Source organism: Ursus arctos, unplaced genomic scaffold (assembly GCF_023065955.2).
Source record: "Ursus arctos isolate Adak ecotype North America unplaced genomic scaffold, UrsArc2.0 scaffold_14, whole genome shotgun sequence".
NCBI lineage: Eukaryota > Metazoa > Chordata > Mammalia > Carnivora > Ursidae > Ursus > Ursus arctos.
Window position 1 is genome coordinate 20,270,118 of NW_026622808.1, and position 25,547 is coordinate 20,295,664.

At 43.6% G+C, this 25,547-nt stretch overlaps 1 protein-coding gene across 3 annotated transcripts in view; it reads left to right on the plus strand.

The window, feature by feature from the left end:
- The first annotated feature begins 6,787 nt into the window (after positions 1-6,787).
- Positions 6,788-25,547, plus strand: part of LOC113247187 (zinc finger protein 791-like) — a 29,667-nt gene continuing 10,907 nt past the window's right edge. Inside the window, exons 1-3 of one of the 3 annotated variants that reach the window (XM_026488106.4) lie at positions 6,788-6,987; positions 25,120-25,246; positions 25,433-25,493. In XM_026488106.4, the coding sequence (XP_026343891.2) occupies positions 6,985-6,987; positions 25,120-25,246; positions 25,433-25,493 (191 nt within the window). In that variant the 5' untranslated portion in view covers positions 6,788-6,984. Of the gene's footprint in view, positions 6,988-13,633; positions 13,790-25,119; positions 25,247-25,432; positions 25,494-25,547 lie in introns of those variants that run through there. The other 2 variants (XM_057311541.1, XM_057311542.1) reach the window with 2 other exon arrangements.

The following is a 25,547-nucleotide window of genomic DNA, read 5'->3' on the forward strand; positions in this document are numbered from 1 at the left end:
TTTATCTTTTCAAACAACCAACTCTTGGTTTCTTTGACCAGATAGTTTATGCTTTCATATGTTTTCATGTTACTAATTAGTATCCTTTTATTTCAACTTAATAAAATTCCTATTGCATTTCTTTCTCCTTTTTTAAGATTTTATTTATTTGAGAGAGAGAGAGAGAGAGTGCACGAAGTGGGAAGGGCAGAGAGAGAGGGAGAAGCAGGCTCCCCACTGAGAGGATAGCAGACATGGGGCTCCACCCCAGTATCCTGGGATCATGACTTGAGCCGAAGGCAGATGCTTAACTGACTGAGCCACCCAGGTACCCCCATAGCATTTCTTGTAAGGCAGATCTAGTGGTGATAAAATTCCCTCAGTTTTGTTTACCAGGGAAAGTCTTTCTCTTTCCTTCTTTTCTGAAGGAAAGCTTTGCCAAGTAAAGCATTCTCGGTTTGCAGTTTCCTTCTTTCAGCACCTAGCATAAATCATTTCACTGTCTCATGTCCTCAAGGTTTCTGTCGAGAAATTGGCTAATAGTCTCCTTGGGATTTCCTTGTATGTGACGTTTTGCTTTCCTCTTGTCACTTTAAAAATTCTCTCTTTGATTTTTTGATAAGTTGATTTTAATGCGTCTTCATGAGGCCTTTAGGTTCAACCTATTTAGGGATCTTTGAGTTTCATGTATCTGGGTGTCTGTATCTCTCCCAAGATGTGGGAAGTTTCCAGCCATTCTTTATTATTTTTTTTAAAGATTTAATTAATTTATTCGTCAGAGAGAGAGAGAGCAAAAGAAAGAGCACTAGCAGGGGGAGTGGCAGGCAGAGGGAGAAGCAGCCTCTCCACTGAGCAAAGAGCCCAATATGGGACTAGAGCCCAATATGGGACTCGATCCCAGGACCCTGGGATCATGACCTGAGCAGAAGGCAGATGCTTAACTGACTGAGCCACCCAGATGTCTCCGTTTATTTTTTTTTAAGATTTATTAATTTATTTTAGAGAGAGGGGAAGAGGGAGAGGAAGAGAGAATCTCAAGCAGACTCCATGCTGAGTATGGAGCACGATGGGGGGCTCAGTCCCACAACTCCAAGACTGGAGAAGAAATCAAGAGTCAGATGCTTAACCAACTGCACACTCAGGCACCACTAGCCATTATTTCTTTAAATAAGCTTTCTACCCTTCTCTCTCCTTTTGGAATTTCTATAATGTGCATATTATTTATTTTACTGGTGTCCTCCAAATCTCACAAGGTTTCTTCATTCCTTTTCATTCATTTTTCTTTTTTCCTCCTTCATCTGTATAATTTCATCTGTATAATTTCAGGTGATTGGTCTTCAGGTTCACAGATTCTTTCATTGTGAGGAATTTCACAATTCCTCCCTCTCTGTCCCTTGTAACATTGCGGTCATTCATTTTGTTTATCTATAAGCTATAATTACTAAAAACATTGCTATTATGACTCTGAACAAAGTGTCGTCTGATTAAATAAAAATAGCAACAACAGATCATTGTATTTTACCTTCTTTGATTCCTCCTCTGACATTCTCCCTTTCTTTACTATTACCTTCTTCCTGATGAGTTTCTTTTAACATTTCTTGGGAAGCAGGTTTTACTGGTGACAAATTGCCTCGTTTTGTTTGTTTCAGAAAGTCTTTTTTTTTTATCTCTCTCTTACTTTTGAAGGATTGCTTTGTTTGACACACAATTGTAGTTGGCTTTTTTTCTTTCAACACTTTAACATTTAACAAAACTCTCTTCCTGTTTGCATGGTTCCTGAAAAGAAGTCTGACTTAATTCTTTTCTTTCTTTCTATATAATTAAGTTTTCTCCCCCTAGTTTCTTTCAAGATTTTCTCTTTGTCTTTTTTCCTCAACTTTGAATATGACATTTCTAGGTGTGCATTTGTAGGCTTTTATCTTCTTTGGTGATCTCTGAGCTTCCTGGATCTGTAATTTGGTGTCTAACATTAATTTGAGAATATCTCAGTCATTGTTGTTTCACTTACACCTCCTGTTCCTTTCTGTTTTTCTTCTCCTTCATGTAGTCCAATTGTGTTATGTTACACTTTGTGTAATTGTCCCAAATTTCTTAGATTTGTTTTGTGTTTTTTGTTTATTCTCTTTGCGTTTCAGTTTTGGAAGTTTCTATTGACATTTCCTCAAGCTCACTGAATCTTTTGCCACATATTTTCACTGTATTGATGAGGCCCCCAAAGGAATTCTTCATTTTTCTTCTATTGTTTTGTGTTTTTTTTTTAATTTCTTGCATATTTCTTGTGGTTCTTTCTTAATTTCCATCTCTGAGTAAATTACCTACCTATCTGTTTTTGCACATTATCCACTATTTCCATTCAAGTGTTTAGCATGTTAATCATGGTTGCTTTACATCTCTTGTCTAATAATTGCAGCATATCTGCTACATCTAAATCAAGTGCTTTTACTTGTACTATTTCTTCAAACTGTGTATTTTAACATTTTTGTTGTTGGTGTTGAATGCCAGTCATGATGTACTATTAAAAAAGAACTGCCGTAAATAGGTCCTTAGCTTGAGGGTTCTTGCTTATCTGACTAGAGTTTAGTCTATGTTTACTATCTGTAGCTGTCAAAGGCTAAAATACCCTCAGGTGTCCTTGGCTTTTGTCATCCATGTCATTTTTGGAGGTACTGTAGAGACTTCTTAAAATAAGTTCTAAAATGTATATTTCTTTCAGTTTATTCCACTGTTATTAAATGGGGGTCATCCTGATATAATGGAATGTTGTGGATGGAGAGGAAGTGTTCTATAGTCTTGATTTGGTCTCAGTATTTTAATGAGCATGTGTCTCTGGGCTATGACCTTTGGTATAATAAGAAAAATGTCTTTTTTTTTTAAAGATTTTATTTATTTATTTATTTATTTATTTATTTATTTATTTGAGAGAGAGACAGCCAGCGAGAGAGGGAACACAAGCAGGGGGTTGGGAGAGGAAGAAGCAGGCTCCCAGCATATGAGCCTGATGTGGGGCTCAATCCCAGGACCCCGGGATCACGCCCTGAGCCGAAGGCAGACGCTTAATGACTGAGCCACCCAGGCACCCCAAAAAATGTCTGGTTTTTTTTTAAAAAAATTTTAAGTAGTCTCCATATCCAACATGGGGCTTGAACTCACGATCCCGAGATCAAGAGTCATGTGCTCCATGAACTGAGCCAGCCAGGCATTCCCCAAAAATGTCTGTTTTTTGCCCATAGTTCCTAGTAAAGGCCATCTAAGCCCTTGGACTTTTTGAATGAGAAAGGTGATAGGAGCATCTTCTATTCAAAGAGGTGACTTTTTGTAAGCCCCTAGATAGCTTCAGGATTGGGGTTGGTCACCAGGAAGACCAAGATTTGATTAGAGGCTTAGAGTTTTCAGCCCAGTCCCCAAACTCTGGGGAGTGGGAAGGAGCTAGAGATTGAGTTATTCACCAACTACCAACGATTTCATCAGTCATGCCTATCTCTGTAAGGAAACTCGATCAAAACTCCTAAACCTCAGGATTCAAAGATATTCTAAGTTGGGGAAGACCTCAGGGTGGCAGGAGGGTGTTGTATCTGGTGAAGGCATGGAAGTTCCCTACCTCCCCCACCTACTTTATTTTATACACCCCTTCCATTTGGCTGTTCCTGACTTGTACCTTTTATAATACATCAGTAATAATAATCAAAGAGCTTTTATTAGTTCTAATAGTGTTTCTACTGAATTAAACATGGGAATGTGTCTAGGGAACTTCCAAGGCCTGGGCTTCCCATTTGCAGCTGGCATCTGATGGGGCCATTTTGTGAAATTGTGCCCTTAAATGGTAGAGTCTGATGTTAACTCTGGTTAATGTTGGAATTGAATTGAATTGTAGGCCACCCAGTTGGTGTTGGAGAGTTGGAAAAATGGTTTTGGAAAACACAACACATTGACTGTGAGCAGTGAAAAATGACCTGTGAATCTCACAAGCGTATCTAAGTTCCCCCACTCCCTCAACTTAGGTCAGGCAGAAAGGCTGGAGGGGGACTCAAATTGGCTGTTTCCCTCCCTGCCCCCATGCAATTCTTGAGAAACAATCTTTTGAGGACAGGTCTTGTCAAGAAGGGCAGAATATTGTAGGAATATTTCAAAATGGCTATTATTCTATGTCTCCAATTTTGGAGACAGGAGGTTGTACTGTAACCTCAATTCTTTGATAGATCTAAGAAGAATCATTGATTTTAAGTTTGCTTACTTTTTCTGGTAAGGATAGAAATGTCACCTTGTAAACTCCTTCCATGACAGAGAAGAAACCAGAAGTCTCTGACTCCATTTTTAAATATTTGACTGTTGATATGTTGAGAAAATCCAATATTATTCCCGAGTAGAGAAAACCTAGTTCTTTTCTCCTATATATCTCCTTTATATTCACCCAGAACACTTTACTTCTGACAGTCTGGTCAGCAAATGTATGAGGGTTTTTCCCCCACAGCTGTGACATGAGCAGGGTGTCCTACAATTTAACTCAGTCCTAACACTATCCACCTGTAGATAGTGCAGATCCCACAGGTTAAGGGCTCAGTCCCACAAGACCTCTCCCGCCCCACTTCAGATGCCAATCACGTGTAGTAGGTACCAACAAGATTACTCACAACTTCTGTCTGACTTGCTACAAATCAAGTTTCCCACAATCCCTTCCTTAGGTTCGATTAATTTGTTAGAAAAGTTTCCAGAACTCAGGGAAACACTTACTTATAGTTACCAGTTTATTGAAGGATATGATAAGGGACACAGATGAACAGCCAGATGAAAACATATGTAGAGTGAGTTCTTGGAGGGCCCCTATGGAGTTGGGTATGCCACCCTCCTAGTACATGGATGTGTTCCCCAGCCTGCAAAGTCTCCAAACCCCATACTATCGGGATTTTTTGGAGGCTTACTAATGTAGACATGATTATTTTTTTTTAACAGATTGACTTATTTATTTTTAGAAAGAGAGAAGTGGGGAAGGGGGAGAGGGAGAGAGAATCCTCAAGCAGACTCCCTGCTGAGCATAGAGCCCAATGCAGGGCTTGATCCCAGGACCCTGAGATTATGACCTGAGCTGAAATCAAGAGTCAGGTGTTTAACAGACTGAGCCACCCAGGCACCCCTCCCTAGACATGATCAATTATTAACTCCATTTCTAGCTCCTCCCCCGTCTCTGGAGGATGGGCAGCTGAGCTAAAAATTCCAAGCTTCTAAGCATGGCTTAGACTTTCTGATGACCAGCCCCCATCCAGGATCCCACCCAGAGTCACCTCATTAGAACAAAGATGCTTCTAATGCTTTCATCACTTAGGAATTTACATGGTTTCAGGAGCCATGTGTCAGGGACAGAGTCAAAGACCAAATATTAGAACAAAACGAGTTCCTAGTGCTCTTATCTCTATGAATTTACAAGTGGCAGGAATTTGGGATAGAGAGCAATACGTATATATTTTCTATTATCTGACAGCTGACTAATTTAAAGTCTTATCTCTCCCTCTTCCCTTTGTGCTCCACATCTGTACAAGGTGATAAGAAAGCCTAGGTGCTCAGCTTTGGCCATGGCAAGAGAGTCAGTCACAGAAGTCCCTACCCATATGCACAAACTCTCACCCTAACCACCCTCTAACCAACCTCAATAAAAATACACACCAGTCTCCTTTCCTTGCTTTGTCAAGGCATTCCCACCTGCTTGAGAGGGCTGCCTTGTCCTCCCCAGAAACTTCCATTATGAAAGTAATAAACCCTTCATATATTCCTAGTAGGTGTGTTTTAGTTTCCACTACTCAACCAAACCTTGGGGGGAGGGATGGTGGGGAACCACCTATCTCTACAGGTTACAGAAAAGGTAACACGGTATATATATTGCAATATACTTATTTGTTCTATTGATAAATCCTCTGGATCTTTTCATATCAATACCTTTGGTTTTTAAGTACATACGATGATGAGTTTATGTAACTCATTCTTTCTAAATAGACAGTTGGCTTGTTACCATTTTTTTCTGCCAAAGCTGAAAATGAAAACTCACATTACAGAAGAAACAAACATAAGAATTATGTTCTTTTTCAATCTTAATTACTTCTTAATGATAAACTTCTTTATCATTAAATATATTGAGGAAAGAATTACAAGATGTTTTGGGGTAGGATTTGCTAATATAAACATCATCATCAAGATTCCTAACTGTGGGCAGTAGTGAGAGTCTCCTCATGTTCCCTTGCGTGGCTCACCTCTGTCCTGCCCCATAGATGACCACTGTCCTGATGCTTTGTTTATCCTTGACACCTTTACCAGCTATTATTTTCCACTAAGCAGTGTTCTTTCAGTTTTCCTCCTTCAACCTTTGAACAGATAAATATGAACGGAATTACACTGAAAGGTTTTCCGGTGGTTTTTTGCCTCAGTATGTGTCTCACATGTGAGCACCTGAGGCTTCCGGCCTGGTCTAGGACTGTGGGGTTCAAGGCTCCCACCCAGCTAAGTGGCCTAACGCTTTGAGATTCTTCAAATATAAATGGGGCAGGGGGGGGGCGGGGGACGTGGTGGGCAGACGACTCCCTGCTGGACGATGGTCAAAGATCAAAATGGAACCAGACCTATGGTGAGGTCACTTCTGTCCGTGTTTGTGAAGAAGGGTCACGGCTCCGTGAGTGGCCTGGCGGCCTTACGGTTCAAAGCAGTGTCTTCGGAGAGAACAGGTTGCAGCCCACTGCCCAAGCAAGGTCGGCTCAAAGACGTGACCTCCGGCCCGCTGTCACTCAGGCGGGCGGGGGCGGGGCCTTGCGAACGGTCCAATCAGGAGAGTCGCCGGAACCGTACGTGCGGGCGGCGCTGTGGACGGCGGGGACTGTGTGCCGTCGCTGCTGTCCGTCCGAGGCTCGCATCACCTCTCGCTGTCCTGAAAGGCTTCGGGAGCTTCCGCCACATCCTCTGTGGCCGTGACCTCCGCTGGCCGCGGCAATCGTATGGTGGTCGACCCCGTACCCCAGAAAGCCAGCAATGGTGAGTGTGCGGGGTCGGGAGTCGGGCAAGGGGGGCGGGAGTCGGGCAAGGGGGGCGGTGGGACCGGCTAGAACCGGCCGTGGCGGGACCTGGCCTCCCCGCGGTGAACTACGGAGTCTGGGGACCCGAGGCCGCCGGTGGCGCGGCACGCGGCGCGGGGCCGGGCCGGGCTGGCTGCCGGGACCCCCGCGTCCTTTCCCGTCACTGCGTGGCCGCGTCTCCCTTAGACTGGGCGATGACCACGGGGAGGGTCATCAAAGGACAGTCATGCCTCGGTCTCCCGGGTTCATGTGCGGGAGGTGCTGTGGTCTGTGGGGTCCCCAACCTTCTCTCCCGGGGGGGACCCAGTTTCCCCTCACTTTTCCAAACGTTTAGGGAGTAGGATCTCAAAGTCACGACCCTGTGCCCCCAGCCTAGCTCTTTATAGGACTGGCAATAAATGCCTAAATTTCCAGATCTTCCCCTGCATTTGGAAACGCCATCTTTCCTCTCCAGTTCATAGCATCATTATTAACTATTTGTTCTCCATGATGTGTTTCAAAGTACGCAGTATTTTATCATTTATTTACAGAGCCATGAATGGTTCTTTTTAAAGATTTATTCTTTTGGCCTGTGGATATTTTACATAAGAGGAGAGCCAAGAATAACCGCCTGGAATATGTCACATGAAATCCCTTGCCTCTCCTTCCAGGATCTTTCCTGAGCACCGGCATCCTATGGGAAGTCCTTTGGGTGGCGGTTCCTCTTTGGAGACTTCCCTGAGTGTGGTCTCCTGTCAGTATTGCCCCTGCCTGAGTTTGTGACTTTATTCAACTTCTTTAAGCCTGCGTTTTTCAGTGAAGTTAAAATGTATTTAACCAGTAGATCTCCAAAGTATAAAATTTTGTAAAGAGGCAAGAAAAGGGTGAATTTCAGGAAAAAAACATTCCATCATTACATTTATTAAAAATTTTGTTTCCTTTTTTTCCTCCTATGAGCGGGTATAGTAACACCCAGAGGTTTGGCCTTTTAGGTGATTTGAAATGCAGTATCAGGACTTAGACTTGCAGTACCTAGAAGTGTGTTCAATTATGATTGTTTCCAAACAGTTTCTTGCCATGTAACTAATAATTAACTGACATTTATATTTTTTGAAAGGAGTAGATATTTGTGTGTTGTTTGTTGAACTAGAAGAATCCTTACAATTTTCTTTCCTTTCTTACACATAAACACTGGATTTGAGTGATTTTGTCCAAACACTGAGCTTATCACTTTTAAAATATTAGTGGTGGTTCAGAGCAACTTGGTAGGAAGCAGAAGCCTGAGGTCAGTGTTTCTAAGGTAAGCCCCCCCCCCCCCCCCCCGCCCTTGAGCCTGCGAAGGGAAGTACTTGAAAGCCCAGTTGGTTCTTCCTGGAGAGCCTCCCCCTGCAGGTGTCCTACGTGCTCAGACACCACAGAAGAAGCTGAGAGAAGCTGCAGAGCCAAGGAAAACTGGGAATGCCTGTGTACTTGTGTACTTGGAGGATGCGGTTAGAGAACGGGGCAGTGTTGCTCTTTCTGAGGTGGTAATTGTGGTTTCCTTGGGCCTGTTTCTAGACATAGCCTTGAGCTTCGCGTCTGCAGTGTACGTTCACTCAGAGTAATTTCATACATTGAAAAGTCTGTGAAGGTCTGGAGGTAGGGCTTCTGGACAAAGAGCTTGTGAATTGGGGAGTTCTTTTGAGTCAGATCCTTAAGTTGAATCTGGCCAGTAGTTTCCTAACTTGTGAGAATTGAATCATTATGCCCGGAGAGGTGTGTACGTAGCTCCCAGACTTCATTCCTATGGCTGCTCAAGTGTCGTCCCCCCGCCCAAACCTCTGCCCTGACTCTAGGGGTTGTTATCCCAGCAGGTGCAGCCTGGACCACAAGCTGGGAGTATGAGTTTGCCTTCTGAAGTGTGGGGAAGCACGCTGCTTATCTTACCTGGTGCACGTATTTGCATTCCTTTCCTTGTATGTGTTTGCGTATTGCAGCTCTTAACTTCAGGTAGCTTCCCTTAGCCATTTGTGATGCTGTTCTCTTGGTGAGAGCATGACGTTTTTAGTTCTTGGACTTTGAAAATATAGGTCGATTTAAAGATACAATGGAAGTAATGCAGAGAATCCTGGAACCAAACCTTTATTTGTTCCTTTAGGCAAAAGAGTCTCAAGATGTGAGATGGGGGTATTTGAGGTTCTCAGGTAGACTTTGCATTTTAGGTCGGTTTTTTTGTGTGTAGAGAGCTTTGGAAATTTGAATACTGTAATACTGTTAATGTTGAAGGCAAATTAATTCCTCTTTTAATTGATATGAAGAAAACTCAAAACTTGCATAAATCTTTGATAATTCCCTAGTGCATTGTAATAAGCTACTTAATAATCTTAAGTAACCCTCAGTAAGAGTTGAAAGGAGAAACTACAGTGCCTTTTTTTTTTTTTTAAGATTTTATTTATTTATTTGACAGAGAGAGACAGCCAGCGAGAGAGGGACCACAGGCAGGGGGAGTGGGAGGGGAAGAAGCAGGCTTCCCAGCGGAGCAGGGAGCCCGATGTGGGGCTTGCTCCCACAGCCCTGGGATCATGACCTGAGCTGAAGGCAGATGCTTAACGACTCACCCAGGTGCCCCACTCTGGTGCCCTTTATTATGCAAAAAGACTTGAAATTTTTTCTTATGGGTTAAACTTTTATAAGTGTTCATGTTTTGCTTTGTTTTTAATATTTAGAGAGAGAGCACACACACTAGCAGGAGGAAGGGGCAGAAGGAGAGAGAGAGAGGGAGAGAGAGAGAAAATCTCAGACTCCCTGCTGAGCATGGAGCCCAACGCAGGGCTCAGTCCCACAACCTGGAGATCATGACCTGAACAGAAATCAAGAGCTGGACTCTCAGCAGAGCGAGCCACCATCTAAGGATGAAATCTTAGAATGGTTTTCTATGTAGAAAAAAATTTTTCATTAAATTTTAAAAAGCAAAAGAAGGTCATTCAAAATAAAGAGTATTAAAAAGAAAAAATATGGTTTATATATATATATTACTGTTTACCTTAAATAATAATGTATGCAGGGGTTAGCAAAACTCTGTAAAATACCGTCTGAAGAGACCCACTGCCAGAACATGGTGGTCCACTCCAGAGCTCTCGCTTCAGGCACCCCCCAAAATGAGTGTTGATCATTTCTTGAGCACCCTATTAGTGTTTCTTTAAATGAAAACAAGCACTTGCAAATGCATGTTTTTCTTAACCATGATTTTCTTCTTGTATGAGCAATCAGGTTCCATATTTTGGGTGTTTGCTCACAGTTTAAGCCTCCTCCCTCCTTCTTTCTCTTATGCCTCCCACTTGGTCAAGCTGATGAGAAAATCTGAGTGATATCTCCTCTAGAGATGGCAAGAGATTCAAATCACACAGACCCCTGCTCTTGGGCAAGAATTCTTGCCCCAGCCACAATGAACCCCATACCAGGCTCTTTTCATTGCTTTCTGAAGCCATTTCAGAGCTGCTTGAGGGGCCAGCCCTGCCTTCCCCAGAGACCTTTATTATGTGATTTGAAAACCTTTTCCTACCATCTTGATATGTGCATGTGTGTCCCCATGCCACACTGACCTCAGTCTCAACATGGGAACCACATCTGCAGGTGACAATAATTGCTGGAACTGTGAGCCATGTCCAGACATGACTGCTATGCTGTGGGTCTGCTTCTCTCGCTCTGACTTGCTCACCTAATCTGATGTCTGATGGCACATGCTCTGCGGCTCTCGGGCTGGAGAGCTTGTGCTGTGACCTGTGCTACCTCGTGTTGCATGGGTGACCCTCCCGAGACTCAGTTCTGTGTTCAGCCTACCGAGTCAGCAGTTTACAGAATCCCTAGGCCTGTGGGAGCAGGAGTGTAAGATCGAGGCCCTCCTTAAAGTGGTCCTGGGTCAATGTGTTTGCTGGTCTATATCTGTGTTGGGGTGAAGCTGTGACAGGGGCTGGGTTGGCCCCACATACCTGAGGGTGGGGTGGCAGAAGGGACTCTATCCTATGCAAGACAGGGGGCCCCCTGGGTGGTCACTCCTGAAATAGCAGTCATTGAGTTAGAGAAAGAGAAGAGAGGGTGAATGGCAGCCAGTAGCTGGTGGGCTGAGTCCACACCCCTAAACCTAGGGACTCTTCAGTCCCTCTGCTGCCACCCCTGCCTCTACTGCAGCAAAGATCTGGAGCCTCGAGTTTAGGGGACGACACTCATGGTACCCCTGTGGCTCAGCAAAAAGATTAGTTCAAACTTGACTTAAGGCCAGGGTCCTCAAACCGTATAAAGCTCTCGCGGCACTGCTTTGAGGCTCTCTGGAGGAGCAAAATGTATAAATACCAGAGTAGAGGGGACACCCGCTCCCCTGAAGTATATCCAGTGATGGAAAACAAAACTGGAGAGGAAGCAAAAGAAAAAAGTGTTGAAACCGATGCAGAGAGGCTGGCTCTGAAGACCCAGAGGGGGTCCCACAGGACCAGCCAAGAGGATCCTTGGCTATGCACAGGCTAGGAAATCAAATGTAAGCCAGCAGGAAGTGAGAGCAGAGTTTATTGAAGATACAGAGAGAGCAGAGTCAGATGGAGCGTCTGGGAGACTCAGAAAGGAAAAGGGGAATGAGTCTCGTCTTTGTTTGGGGTCTGGAGGTTTTAAAGAGCATTTTTTAAAAGATTTTATTTGACAGAGTGAGCTTGTGCACGCACAGCAGGGGGAGCAGCGGGCAGAGGAAGAAGCATGCTCCCTGCTGAGCGGGGAGCCCGATGCAGGACTCCATTCCAGAACCCTGGGATCATGACCTGAGCCGAAGGCAGATGCTTAACCAACTGAGCCACTAGGCGCCCCTTGGGTCTGGATTTTTATTGAGAATGGTGGTTTGTGTATATGTCCTCTCAGGCATCTGGGAACTGGTCCAATGAGCACAAGTGCTCTGCTGTCTTCCATATGTCACTTATGCCCTGGAGCCCGGTGTCCTGGCAGCACAGTATCTGGAAGAGGTATATGACGAACCCTCCAGGTCACTCCTTAGATGTTATCTATTGTGCTGCAAAACTCCAAAGAAATCATTAACTCCTTCATCTTTACAAGGAGGACATACATTAAGGCATGTGTAAGGGGGCGCCTGGGTGCCTAAGTGGGTAGGTTAAGCCACTGACTTTTGATCTCAGCTCAGATCTTCATCTCAGGGTCATGAGTTCAGGCCCTGTGATGGAGCCTACTTTAAAAAAAAAAAAAAAAAAGGAGGCAGGGGTACAGGTTCTAGCAAGAGTAGAAGCAGGAAAAAAAGCAAAGAAAAAAAAAACAGCATTTTTTTCATGAGGTCCCTTCAGTTTTCCTGTCTTAAACCCAAGGTCTGCAATTTGACCAATTGAAAATTCAACATATACTAAAAGAATTTCCACAACCAAAAAGATAAAAGTACACTCCTTGGTGCTTTGGGCCTTTACAGCATGGTTGCTGAATTAATTTTGCCATCTGCTATAATGCACTAATTTAGGAACCTTTATGCAGATAATCAGTACTACGGTTCAACTTGCAGTTAAAGTGGGGACCCCACTATGCTTAAGCAGGGTACCCCTGATAATCTTTAGGGAGTTGCTGAATATAATACAGAGGACAAATAAGCATGTCTCACTTGAACCATGAAAACCATGGTCTTACCTAAAAATCTCTCATGGTCTTAGTGTCCATTGTCTTTTTTTTTTTTTCTTTATTTTAAAGATTTTATTTAGGGGCGCCTGGGTGGCACAGCGGTTAAGCGTCTGCCTTTGGCTCAGGGCGTGATCCCGGCGTTATGGGATCGAGCCCCACGTCAGGCTCCTCCTCTATGAGCCTGCTTCTTCCTCTCCCACTCCCCCTGCTTGTGTTCCCTCTCTTGCTGGCTGTCTCTATCTCTGTCGAACAAATAAATAAAATCTTAAAAAAAAAAAAAAGATTTCATTTATTATATGAGAGAGAGGGAGAGGGAGAAGCAGACTCCTCGCTGAGCAGAGAGCCCCATGCGGCACTCGGTCCCAGGACGCTGGGATCGTGGCCTGAGCCGAAGACAGACGCTTCACCAACTGAGCCACCCAGGCACCCCACACCTATTTTCTTCAAGTGTCCCATACTGAACAGAGAAAGGACGAACCTGATGTGTCATAAATTTCTCCCTCTCCTCCCCTCTCATGCTCTCTGTCACTATCTCTGTCCCTCTCACAAATAAATAAAATCTTAAAAAAAAAAAAACCTTTAACAAATTTTTAAATTTTGTTTTTGCCACTTCCAAATTATACTAACACAGTGGGACCCCACCGACCTTACTGCACCACCCCCAGTTAAATTACTTAATCTGACCCAATGTAAATTAAACGGGGCCTTCAAGGAATCAAAACCACTGGTTGAAAACCACCTTTTTAATGAAGAAGTGGTGATTCCCTCTGGTTCTCCTTTTAATAGCCTTGTTTGGCCTTTTCTTTAAATCTGGGAAGAATGAATGACACCTCAGAGTGGATTACTGCAACCTTGAGGCTGTGTTTGCACCAAAATAAATCTCGACTCCCAGTCCCCACCAGTATGCGAAATTACTGACTCCATCCATTCAACAGCAGATCAGTATCCTGCCGTCACAGATTTGACCAAGTCTGTTTTGTTCAGTGCCTATTTCACCAGCCTGTCGGGTGCAGTTGGCCTTTACCTCTGAAGTGACATGATCCACCTTTTCCTGGTGACCTTCAGGGAGCGTCCACACCACAGCCAGTGCACACAGTCTCTGCAGGTAGGATCTGAACGGCATCCACCTTGCTCCAGGAGCACAGGTATGACGTTGCACTGATGACATTCTCTGTTGAGGATATTTGGGACATAAAAATTTTGGTAAAAAGAGCTCATGGGGCGCCTGGGTCGCTCAGTCAGTTAAGCGACTGCCTTCGGCTTAGGTCATGATCCCAGGGTCCTGGGATCAAGTCCCACATTGGGCTCCTTGCTCAGCAGGGAGCCTGGTTCTCCCTCTCCTGCTCCCCCTGCTTGTGCTCTCTCTCTTACAAATAAATAAATAAAATCATGTAAAAAAAATTTTTTTAAATAAAAAGAGCTCATAAAGGGGCGCCTGGGTGGCTCAGATGGTTGGGTATCTGCCTTCAGCTCAGGTCGTGATCTCCAGGTCCTGGGATCAAGCCCTGCATTGTGCTCCCAGCTCAGCGGGGAGTCTGCTTCTCCCTCTCCCTCTGCCTCTTCCCCTGTTTGTGCTGTCTGTTTCTCTCTCTTAAATGAATAAAAATAATTTTTTTTAAAGAGCCCATAAAAAGGGGATAGGCCATTACCATATATATGATGTGAGGCCCTGGCACCTTGTTTAAACTCTTAAAAATTGGGGCACCTGGGTGGCTCAGTGAAGTATCTGACTTTGGCTCAGGTCATGATCTCCGGGTCCTGGGATCAACCCCTGCATTGGGCTCCCTGCTCAAGGGGAGGTCTGCTTATCCCTCTTCCTCTGCCTTTGCCCATCTTCCTGCTTGTACTCTGTCTCTCTCTCAAAGAAATAAAATCTTTTTTAAAAAATTCTTAAAAATTATTTGGTAATCTGGAGCCCATTCCCTCCTTGACATGGTGAAGAAGTCACTATTGTCCCTCTCAGCAGCCACAGCACTGTCTAGATTCTTTTGGTGTTGGAGGCAACACATTCCTTGCTTAAAATTTTACTTGAGCCCATTGATGCTGTTACTTGGAAAATGGCCCGCCCTGAATAAGAACCCCTACAACAAAATGGGAAGACTCTGGACTCTGGTCAAATTGCCACACAGCAGGCACACCTGTGAGCACCCTCTGACACTGTTTCACAATAGAAGCTTCAGTGACCTCTTCTCATGCCTCCTGGGGTTGCCTGTGATGGCCTTAAGTTGTCCATAGGCTTCTGATGCAAGAATTGGCCCTAGGCCCCAAACTGTATGCCGTCAGTCAGTCGTCTGAGCACTGACCAGCAATAGCTTCAGCTATGTTTATAGACTCTTGGATGATTGTCTACGACACGCTCCTTCATGGTTAAGGAATTCTGGGACTCTCTCACCTCACAGATATCTCCAGCATATAAATCAAGGTAAGATTGGTCTCCACGTATACTAAGGTCTCAATGTAAGTCCTTGCCTGGACACCCCTTATCCACATCAGAGTTCCAGACACTACTGAGAGCGATGAAGGCACTCATTTCACTTCTCAGAACATACAGTGCTGGGCCCTCAAGAAGGCATTCAGTGGAAATTTCTGCTCTCCCACGTCTCGGGGTTTAGGCCTCATAGGGTACCATAATAAGTTATTGAAATAAATTCAAATCAATCGAATGAACAGTGGCTCTTTCAGTCGCCAGTCATCAGGGATGAATATTAATGCGTCTGTCTTCATCTTTTTTTTTTTCCTGATAGACTTCTTCACAGCAGTTTTAGGTTTACAGAAAACTTAATCAGAAAGCACAGAGAGCAGGCACCTGGGTGGCTCAGTCATTTAAGTGTCTGCCTTCAGCTCAGGTCATGATCCCGGGGTCCTGGGATTGAGCCCCTCAGGGGCCTCCCTGCTCATCGGGGTTTCTGCTTCTCCCTCTGCCCCTCCCCCCACTCGTGTGTGCACACGCTCTCCCCCTCTCTCAGATGAATAAATAAAATTTTAAAAAGAAAAAATACAGAGTTCCCACATAACCCCCCGCCTTCGTATAGTTTGTCCTGTAGTTTGTATCGTGCAATCACTGTGCTACCGTTGTTATATTCAGTGAGCCAATATTGATGTAGTAAAGTCCTCGGTTTATAATGGCTAGACTCTGTGTTATACGGTCTCTGGGCATTAGCCACGTAAAATGATGTGTGTCTATCATTTCTGTATAATGTAGTATACTTCCACTTCCCTAAACATTCCCTGTCGTCCCATCTATTTATTCATTCCTCCTTCCCAGCCCCAAATCCCTGGCAACTGTAGCTTGTTTACCGTCTCATAGTTTTGTGCTTTCCGGAACTATGCTTGGAATCATAGAGTGTGTAGCCTTGTCGTAGTCTGCGTTCACTTAGCAATATGATTTTGAGGTTATTCCATGTCTTTTTGGCTTGATACCTTATTTCCTGTTATCACTGAATAATATTCCATCATATGGAGGTTCCACTGATTATTTTTCCACTCACCTGTTGGAAGATTACCTGTAAGTCTTGGCAATCATGGATAAAGCTCCTATAAACATTCATATGTAGATTTCTTTATGAAGTTTTTTTTATGAGTTTACAACTCATTTGAGGTAATAGGAAGGATGGTGATTGCTGGATAGTATGGTTAAAAACCAGTTTTTTAAGAACTGCCCATCTTCCAAGGTCAGCCATGAATGAAGACTCCTGTTGCCCCACAGCTTCACTATTATTTGGTATTTTTTTCTCACTGTCTTGAATTTTAGCTATTGTAATAAATGTCTGGCTATATCTCATTCTGTCATCGCAATTTCTTTTTCTTTTTTTTTTTAAGATTTTATTTATTTGACGGAGAGAGACTGCCAGCGAGAGAGGGAACACAAGCAGGGGGAGTGGGAGAGGAAGAAGCAGGCTCCTAGCGGAGGAGCCTGATGTGGGGCTCGATCCCAGAACGCTGGGATCACGCCCTGAGCCGAAGGCAGCCGCTTAACGACTGTGCCCCCCAGGCACCCCTGTTACCACAAGTTCTAATGACATGGCGTTGAGCATGTTTTGCTTAATTACCGTCTATCTTCTTTGGTGAGGTGTGTGTTAGGATCTTTTGCCCATTTTTAATTGTGTTGCTTGTCTTATTGTTGAATTTTAGGAGTTCTTTGGACATTTTAGATACTAGCCCTTTATCAGAGAAGTGTTTCATAAAGATTTCCTTCCAGTCTGTGGCTTCTGTTTTCCATCTCTTAACTTTCACAGAGCAGGTTTTCATTTTAATGACTCCAAACTCACTATTTTTTTTCTTTCATAGATCCTGATTTTGGTGTTCTATCTAAAAAATAATTACCAAACCCCAGATCACCTAGATTTTCTCCTATGTTATCTCCTGGGAGTTTTTTTATAAGATCTGTGAGTCCGTTTTGAGTTAATTTTTGTATAAGGTGTAAGCTCTGTGTCTAGATTTTTTTTCATGTGGATTCTACTTTTCCTGGCACTTTCTGTTGAAAAGACTGTTTTCCGTGTTGCACTGCCTTTGCCCCTTGTCAAAGATCAGGTGACTATATCTGTTTGGGTATATAGGAAAGCATAAATTTTGCTTTTGCATATTAACCATTTATCCTTCAGTCTTACTCTGCTCTTTTACTAGTTCAAAGGACTTTCCTTGTTATTGTGGATTATTTGACATTTGCTCCTTAGATAGTCATTTCATATGTGACAAAGAGTTTTCTTTTCTGCTTCCCATTCTGTATGCCTTTTATTTCTTTTTCTTGTCTCCTTATATTAGCTTTGATTCCTAGAGATAGCATCAGATTCCAAAGGTTGAGGTCTCAGTCCTGCAAGACTCACCTCAGGTGCCAGCTACAAGGCCAGGCTGTTACCTGTGCCTCTGACCTACAGATCAGAATTTCTGTCAACCCCCTTCAACTCAGCATGGCAGTCACAAGTCCAGGTTGTTACCTATTCTTCTGACTGGTGATAAATCAGAGGTGCCCACAACCTCCTCCTTGGCTCTAGTTTGATTAATGCTTAATTTGCTGGAGCGGCTCACGAACTCAGTGAAACATTGTCCTTGTGAGGTTGCCACTTACTATAAAAAGATATAACTCAGGAATGGCCAAATGGAAGAGGGATAAGGTGAGGCATGGGGAAAGGGCTCAGAGCTTCCATGTCCCCTGGATGCACCCCTATCCCAGCACCTCCCTGTACCCTCCAACCTGGAAGCTCTCCAACCCCACTCTTTTAGGTTTCTATGGAGATTGCATTACATAGGTGTGATTGGCCATTGATTCAACCTCCGGCCGCTGGATTCTCTCCCCTCCCTGCGGATCAGGGGTAGGACTGAAAGTTATAACTTTCTGATCACATGGTTGGCTCCTTTGGCAACCAGACCCCTTCCTTAGGTGCTTTCCAAAAGTCACCGCAATAACATAGCACCAGCCATTTTATCACTTCCAACACTTAGAAAACTCCAAGGTTTTGGGTAGTTTGTGAGGCAGGAACTATGGCAAAAGACCAAATATGTATGCAAAATATATTTGATCATCTGAATAAATGTATATTTCTTATAAATCACATGGTTGCAGTCTTCATGAATTTTCCATGTGAACTTGAGAAGAATATATATTCTCTTTGATAAAGTATCCCACAGTTTTCAATTAAATCCAGTGATGCCACTGTTCAGTTAAACTGTGACTTTTCTGATTTTCTTCCTGCTGGATCTAATTACCAATAGAGGGATGTTGAAGCGCTCAACTGTGATAGTGGATTCATCTGTTTCTTCTTGTGCTATTCTATCCATTTTCCCTCATGTATTTTGCCACATTATTCACATAAGCAGCATGGTTTGCTATGTCTCCTTGGAGACTTTTTTTTTTAAGAGAGTGCCGGAGTTGGGGGAGGGGGTTGGGGGAAGAACAGAGGGAGAGAGAGAGAAAGAATCCCAAGCAGGCTCCACGCCCAGCACAGAGCCCAGCACAGGGCTCAATCTCACAACCCTGAGACCATGACCTGAGCTGAAATCAAGAGTTGAGTGCTGAACCAACTGAGCCACCCAGGGGAAATACAAGGAAGACATTGGTCTTTGAGTGTGCTTCCTAGCAAAGATCTCCTAAAGCCCTTGGAATTTCCTGATAAGGGTGATAGAGCGTGTTTTGTTCTAATGAGGCGTTTCTTGGTGGGCTCCTACATAGCTTCAGGATGGGGATTGGACACCAGAAACACCAGGCCTTGATGGGAGGTTTAGAACTTTCAGCCCCGGGGCGCCTGGGTGGCACAGCGGTTAAGCGTCTGCCTTTGGCTCAGGGCGTGATCCCGGCGATCTGGGATCGAGCCCCACATCAGGCTCTTCTGCTATGAGCCTGCTTCTTCCTCTCCCACTCCCCCTGCTTGTGTTCCCTCTCTCGCTGGCTGTCTCTCTCTCTGTCAAATAAATAAAATCTTTAAAAAAAAAAAAAAAAAAACTTTCAGCCCCAATTTCCAGCCTCTGGAGAGGGAAGAGTGGCTGGAGATTTAAAGTTAATCACCAAAGGCCTTGAGTTAATCACTTCTGCCTACATAATGAAACTTCTTTCAAAACCCTTACAGGTGGGATTTCGAGAACTTCCAGGTTGGTGAACACATGAAGGTGCTGGAGGTGGGGAGAGGTGAGGGACAGCTTGTGCGGAGAGAACACGGAAGCTCCAAATGTTCCTGCCCCCTCACCCCTGCTCCCATTCCTTTCCCTGTGTATCTCTTCCATTGGACTGTTCCTAAGTTGTATCTCGTCATAAACCAATAATTTTAAGTCAGTTGCTTTCTTGAGTTCTCAGAATTGTTTTAACAAATTACCAAACCTCAGGGGGTTTCAAAGGCATCTCTGGATTTGTAGGCAGCTGGCTGGAAATGTCAGTAGACAAGGCGCCCTGTTAATGGCTGGCATCTGAAGTGGGGCAGCTTTGTTGTAGGGAGCGCTCCATCTGCAAATCTGACGCTAAGTCTGGGTAGTGTTAGTATTGAGTTGAACAACTGGACACATAATGGGTGAATCAGAGTTGGATCAGTGGCGTTAGAGGAAACACCATATACTTAGGAAGAAAAATCCTGTCACTGTCGCAAGTGTTTTTCTGTCCTCCACCTCCTCAGGTCAGTCAGGCTCCAAGAAAATCCCAATCGTGCTCTCATAAAATAGATCTTGAGAGAACAGGCCTTCTTAAGAACAGAATGTTCTGGACATATTTTTAAATGGCTACTTTTCTGTCTCTCTGATTTTGGAAACAGTAGTTTCCCTGTGACCTCAGTTCTCTGATGGATCTAAGAAGAGTTGTTGATTTCAGTGGGTTTTTTTTCTTATGAGGACAGGAATGCCAGCATCTAAACTCCTTATATGTCTGACCAGAAACCAGGAGTCTCTGATGTTTTTTGATGTTTGTCTGCTGAGCTTTAAGTCTTCATCCCTCCTTTCCTCCCCTTGCACTCCACCTCTGCACCAGGGGACAAGACAGCCTGGCTATTCACTGCTTTGGCACTGGCAAGGTATTCAGTTCACTGAAGGCCCTGCCCCTGTACCCGAGGTCTCACCCTAACCCACTCCCAAACCTCAATTAAAAAACCCAACCAGCCCTTTCCTTGCTCTCTCAAGGCATTTCCCACCCGCTTGAGAGGCCTGCCCTTCCCTGCCCTCCCTGGACACTTGCATTATGGAAGAAACCCTTTCATGCCCTCTTGACATGTGTGTGTTTTCCGTCAGGACATCGGACTCACATCTTGGGTGGGAGCCCACCTTCCTGTGCAGGTAACTGTGAGAGTTACAGAAAAGGTAACCTGGTGTTTATATTGCAGTGCATTTTACTTAATTATTCAGTTGATAAATCCTTCACATCTTTCCATACCAGTACGTGTCACCCTTTGTTTTTAAGAGGTATGTAACCAATTCTCTCAAAATAAACACTTGTTACCAGTTTTTGTGCCAAAATCTGTGAACTAGAATTCAGATTTCCACATTACAGGACAAAAAATAAAAATTGCATACTTCCCCAAACTTAGTTCCTTAAATTTGTATCATCAAATACATTCAGAAACTGATATACATATGCTTTATGAGAAGATTTTGTGGTGATAACAGTATAAACATCTTTGTAATCATCGAGATTTGTAAGTGGGCATTGGGCAGTTGTCTGTCTCCTGAGGTTCCTGACCTGGCTTGTCTCCATCCTGCACCATGTATGACCTCTAACTGAGTCTTTATTCATAACCCTTACCATCTTTTTTCCCCCCACTAAATGGTATTCTTTTAGTTTTACCTTTAAATAAATGAGTATAGGGGCATCTGGGTTGCTCAGATGGTTGGATGTCTGCCTTCGGCTTGGGTCATGGTCCCTGGGGTCTTGGGATCGAGCCCCTCGTCAGGCATCCTGCTTGGCAGGGAGCCGCCTTCTTCCTCTTCCTCTACTGTTTCCCCTGCTTGTGCTCTCTCGCTCTCTGTCATATAAATAAAAATCTAAATGAATGAATGAATGAATGAATGGATATGAAATTACATTCAAAATGTGTTTTGGTTGGTTCTTTGCAACAGTAGGTTTTATAAATGCTTGTATCTTGAGGCTGCAGGCCATCCAAGTTATTCATCCATTGCTATGGTTACTGTATTTGGGCTTTTCAAATTTAATTTTTACTCTCGTTAAAAATACAGCCTCTGGGGCACCTGGGTGGCTCAGTTGGTTAAGCGCCTGCCTTCAGCTCAGGTAGTGATCCCGGGCTCCTGGGATCGAGACCGAGGTCAGGCTCCCTGCTCAGCGGGGAGCCTGCTTTTCCCTCTCCTGCTCTCCCTGCTAGTGCTTTCTCTGTGTGTGTATCAAATAAATAATAAAAATTTTAAAAAATACAGCTTTCATTCTTGTATCAGACTCCCAGTGCAAATACACAATAAATTCTCTGGACATTGGAGAAAAATTGTAGATCGTGATCAAGTTCAAATTGACAAGAAATGGCAATGGAGCATATCAGTTGATGGTTTCCTCCACTCATGCATATTCATGTATTTGTTGACTGGTCATCAACACAGGGCATTATTAAATTGACTAATTTTTGTCCTAATCAGTATGAAATATAATATGCTTGGTCTTTTTTTTTTTCTTATTACTTAGCAGATGGACTTTTTTTTTTAAGATTTAGAGAGAGAGAGAGAGATATGGCACAAGCTGGAGGGAGAATCCCAAGCAGACTCTGCACTGAGCGTGGAGCCCTGTACAGGGCTCAGTCCCACGACCCCGAGATCTCTACCTGAGCCAAAACCAAGAGTCAGACGCTTAGCCCACTGTACCACTGAGGCGCCCCCAGATGGACATTTATTTCATATGTGGTCTTTCATCTTCTGTTAAATATGTTTTGATTATTTTCTAATTTTTAAACTGTATGTTCAGTCTTACTCTACACACTTTTTTTTTTAAGATTTTATCCATTTGACAGAGCATGAGCAGGGGGAGCAGCAGGCAGAGGGAAAAGCAGACTCCCCACTGAGCAAGAGCCTGACATGGGGCTTGATCCCAGGATCCTGGGATCATGACCTGAGCCGAAGGCAGACAGCCAACCAACTGAGCCGCCCAGGCACCCCCTAAGTCTTTAATATTACATGTTATTACAGATATTTTCTTCTACCTTGTTTTTTAATTTCCTCAGTTTGATTGTGAATTGCTCAGTCTCTTGTTTCAGGTCACTTTTTCCCTCATATGAGAAAATTCCCCCTATTTTTGGATCAATGAAGCATGTATCTATGACTTCCACAGGTGTCCTAGTTTTATCTTTCGCATTTAAATCTACAATGAACTGGCTATTTTCCATGGAATAGAAGTGCATACAATACATTTTTCCAGTTTGTCTTTGCCCCATGTGTTGAAAGGGTTTCTGATGTCTGCCACTCCTCTACAGTGCCTGATCTGTCCTTGGCCAACTTCGGTATTTACTGCTGGCCCATGGAAGGCACTTTTCCCTTCCCGTGGTCTTTCTCTCTGCTAATACTATGCTGTCTGGAATGCTATAGTTTGAAAATCTTTGATGTAGATTAGGCAAGCCGCCCCTTTGTTCTCTGGAAGATCTTGACTTTTTTTTTTTTTTTTTTTTTTTTTTTGGCATTTGTTCCTCATATTAGGTTTGGAGGAATAGTTTTTGTTGACCCCTAAAAAATCTGTTTTGGGGATTGATGGGATTTTATAAAAATACATTTTGGGAAAGGAAACATTTGGGAAATGGAGTTATTTCTAAGAACGTGTACCATATTTTTCACTTTTTTCATTCTCCTTTGATACTCAATAAAAATTTAAATATTTTCGGATGCCTGGGTGGCTCAGTCGGTTAAGCATCTGCCTTCGGTTCAGGTCATGATCCCAGGGTCCTGGGGTCAAGACCCACATCAGGCTCCCTGCTCAGCGGGGAGCCTGCTTCTCCCTCTGCCTTTGCCTGCTGTTCCCCTGCTTGTGCATGCACTCTCCCCACCCCCGTCAAATAAATAAATAAATAAAATCTTTTTAAAATTTAAATCTTTTTCTATTAGAATCATTAATATCAGTCATTAGTCTTGTTTAGTATTTAATTACATTTGTTTGGGGGGGGCGCTGGCTGGCTCAGTTGGAAGAGCATGTGCCTCTTAATCCCAGGTCATGAGTTTGAGTCCCACATTGGGTGTAGAGATTACTTAAAAATAAGTAAACTTTAAAAATATATATAAGTGAATTTATTCTGGAGGAAACCAGATACAAGCTCCAAGGAGATATTATCTCCTATTATAATCCATAGGATGGGTTCAGTTCCCCAAGTAACAAATTGTGACAACACATGTAAAATATTGCCTTCCCGGGAAGCCCATCTAGGGACGCAGTGCCTAGGTCACATAGGCACCCTCTGCTGCGCATAACGAAAGTTCAGACTCTCAGAACGAAACCTAGAGTTTGGGATATTACCCTAGTCTTTGCATAAACAGTTTAGGCACACTGAGTCACTCTCATCAGGTTGGTGGGGTCCCTCCTACATCTTGGCTCTCAGATACCAGCGAAGGACAAATACTGTGAGCAGGCATCCATAAGGATCAGCAGTCTCGAGCCTGCTAGTAGTGTTCACCCTCTTCTGCACACTAGGTAGTAGGACACCGTTAGGAGCAGGGGCTGCAGGCCCGCCGTAGAAAGAGGCATTAGAGCCAACGCAGGGAGCTCATTTTACTCCGTGGATCTACCAAGAAGTCTGGGTTTCCTATTCTGTTTTCTTAACCAAATGGGCAAATCCTGCCATCCAGATGACTCCGTGGGAGCCTTTTCTCTATCAGCTGCATGTGGACATCAGTGGGTTAACGATCTTTTTCAGAGACCAGCATTTAGGAGAATGAATTAGCTGAGGGATATCTATGCCCAGAGGTTAGGCAGTCGTACTCCTGAGCCCCACGTGAGGGCACAGAAGTGAGAGAAATGGAAGGGCAGCCTCTAGGGCCGCTGGTTGAAAATCACTGCCTCCTGAAACTGGAGAAGGGAAGTTTTATGTTCTTTTAGAGGAAAACACTGCTGAACCCTTTGTGTGCTTTATGACAGTGGGTGCATTCATCACCAAACCATTGTGGCTTTCAAATGAACTTCCTTGAAAATTGCAATTTTTATCCAGTTCCTCATCTCAGCAAGGCCTGAGGTACACTGTTATGGTTCTGCCACGAAGAGCTCTTCTAGCATCTTATCATCCCAGTAGATGTGCGTGTGTGTGCTAAAAATTGGTGAGCAGCAGCTCTGAGGCCCAAACTGTAGGGATTTTGTGTAGTTCTAAGTTGTGGTGCCGTTTTTATGCCTGAGCTGTAATTTCTGAATAACTCCCTAGCCTCATGAAGTGGGACAAATAGAAAGGAGTAACTGAATCTCTGACAAATTTTTTATAGAAAGGTTAAAATTAATACTGTCTACCAGATGTTTTCATTCAGCCGGCTGCATATGACTACTACTAATGGCCTGGAGCACGTCAGGACAATATGGATGGCTAGCTGGTCCTGATTATAAAATGGATTCCCCCGGGCCTTCTGGCCTTACGTGTTTGGCAATGGAAATAGAAGGAAAAGCTCCCAGTGTTTCACTGTGTTTTTATTCGTTAAAACTTCATGTGGATGTGATCCTGTGCTTCATGGAGTGCTGCCTGATATGGTGGAAGGTAATGAGGAAGGAGCTGAGTTTTTCCTCACAAGGAATTGATGGTCTTAAAATGGAAATGTTTCTTTCATTTGCGTATCATTTCTCTCATTCTCTAACGCGCTTGGGACTCTACCATTAGAGAGCAATGAGACTTGAAGTGAACATAGTAAAAAAGTAGAAATAATTTTCGTGTGTTCATGATACTCCTAAATTTATGAGGAAATGATTACGTATAGAGAGTGAGAATTCTGATGACCAAGTCATAGAACATTTTGAGTTTACAGAATCGTGTGAACTTCATATGAATTGACTATAGATTCCTAGTGCCGTCTCATCCATCCTCCTCTGCACATATGTGGGATGTTTTAGGACCCAGTGGCCTTTGAGGATGTGGCTGTAAACTTTACCCTGGAGGAATGGGCTCTGCTGGATCCTTCACAGAAGAAACTCTACAGAGATGTGATGCGGGAAACCTTGAGGAACCTGGCCTCAATAGGTAAGGATGACACCTTACCTTCACCTTGTCAATTAGAGGACAAGTATTTCTTGACCATCAGTGTTCCTTGATTTGGAATGGGGAAAAGGAATACTTTGGTAAATCAGGCATGGTCAGAGCCCATCATGGACTTGTAATGTAATAATTCTTCTATAATTTATTGCTTTTTTCTGGGTTTCATTGTAGGGAAAAAATGGAAAGACCATAACATTGAAGATCAGTACAAAAACCAGGGAAGAAAACTAAGGTGAGTTGCATTCACAGTGGAAAGCAGTGTCCGAGGAAATCTTTGTATGTTATG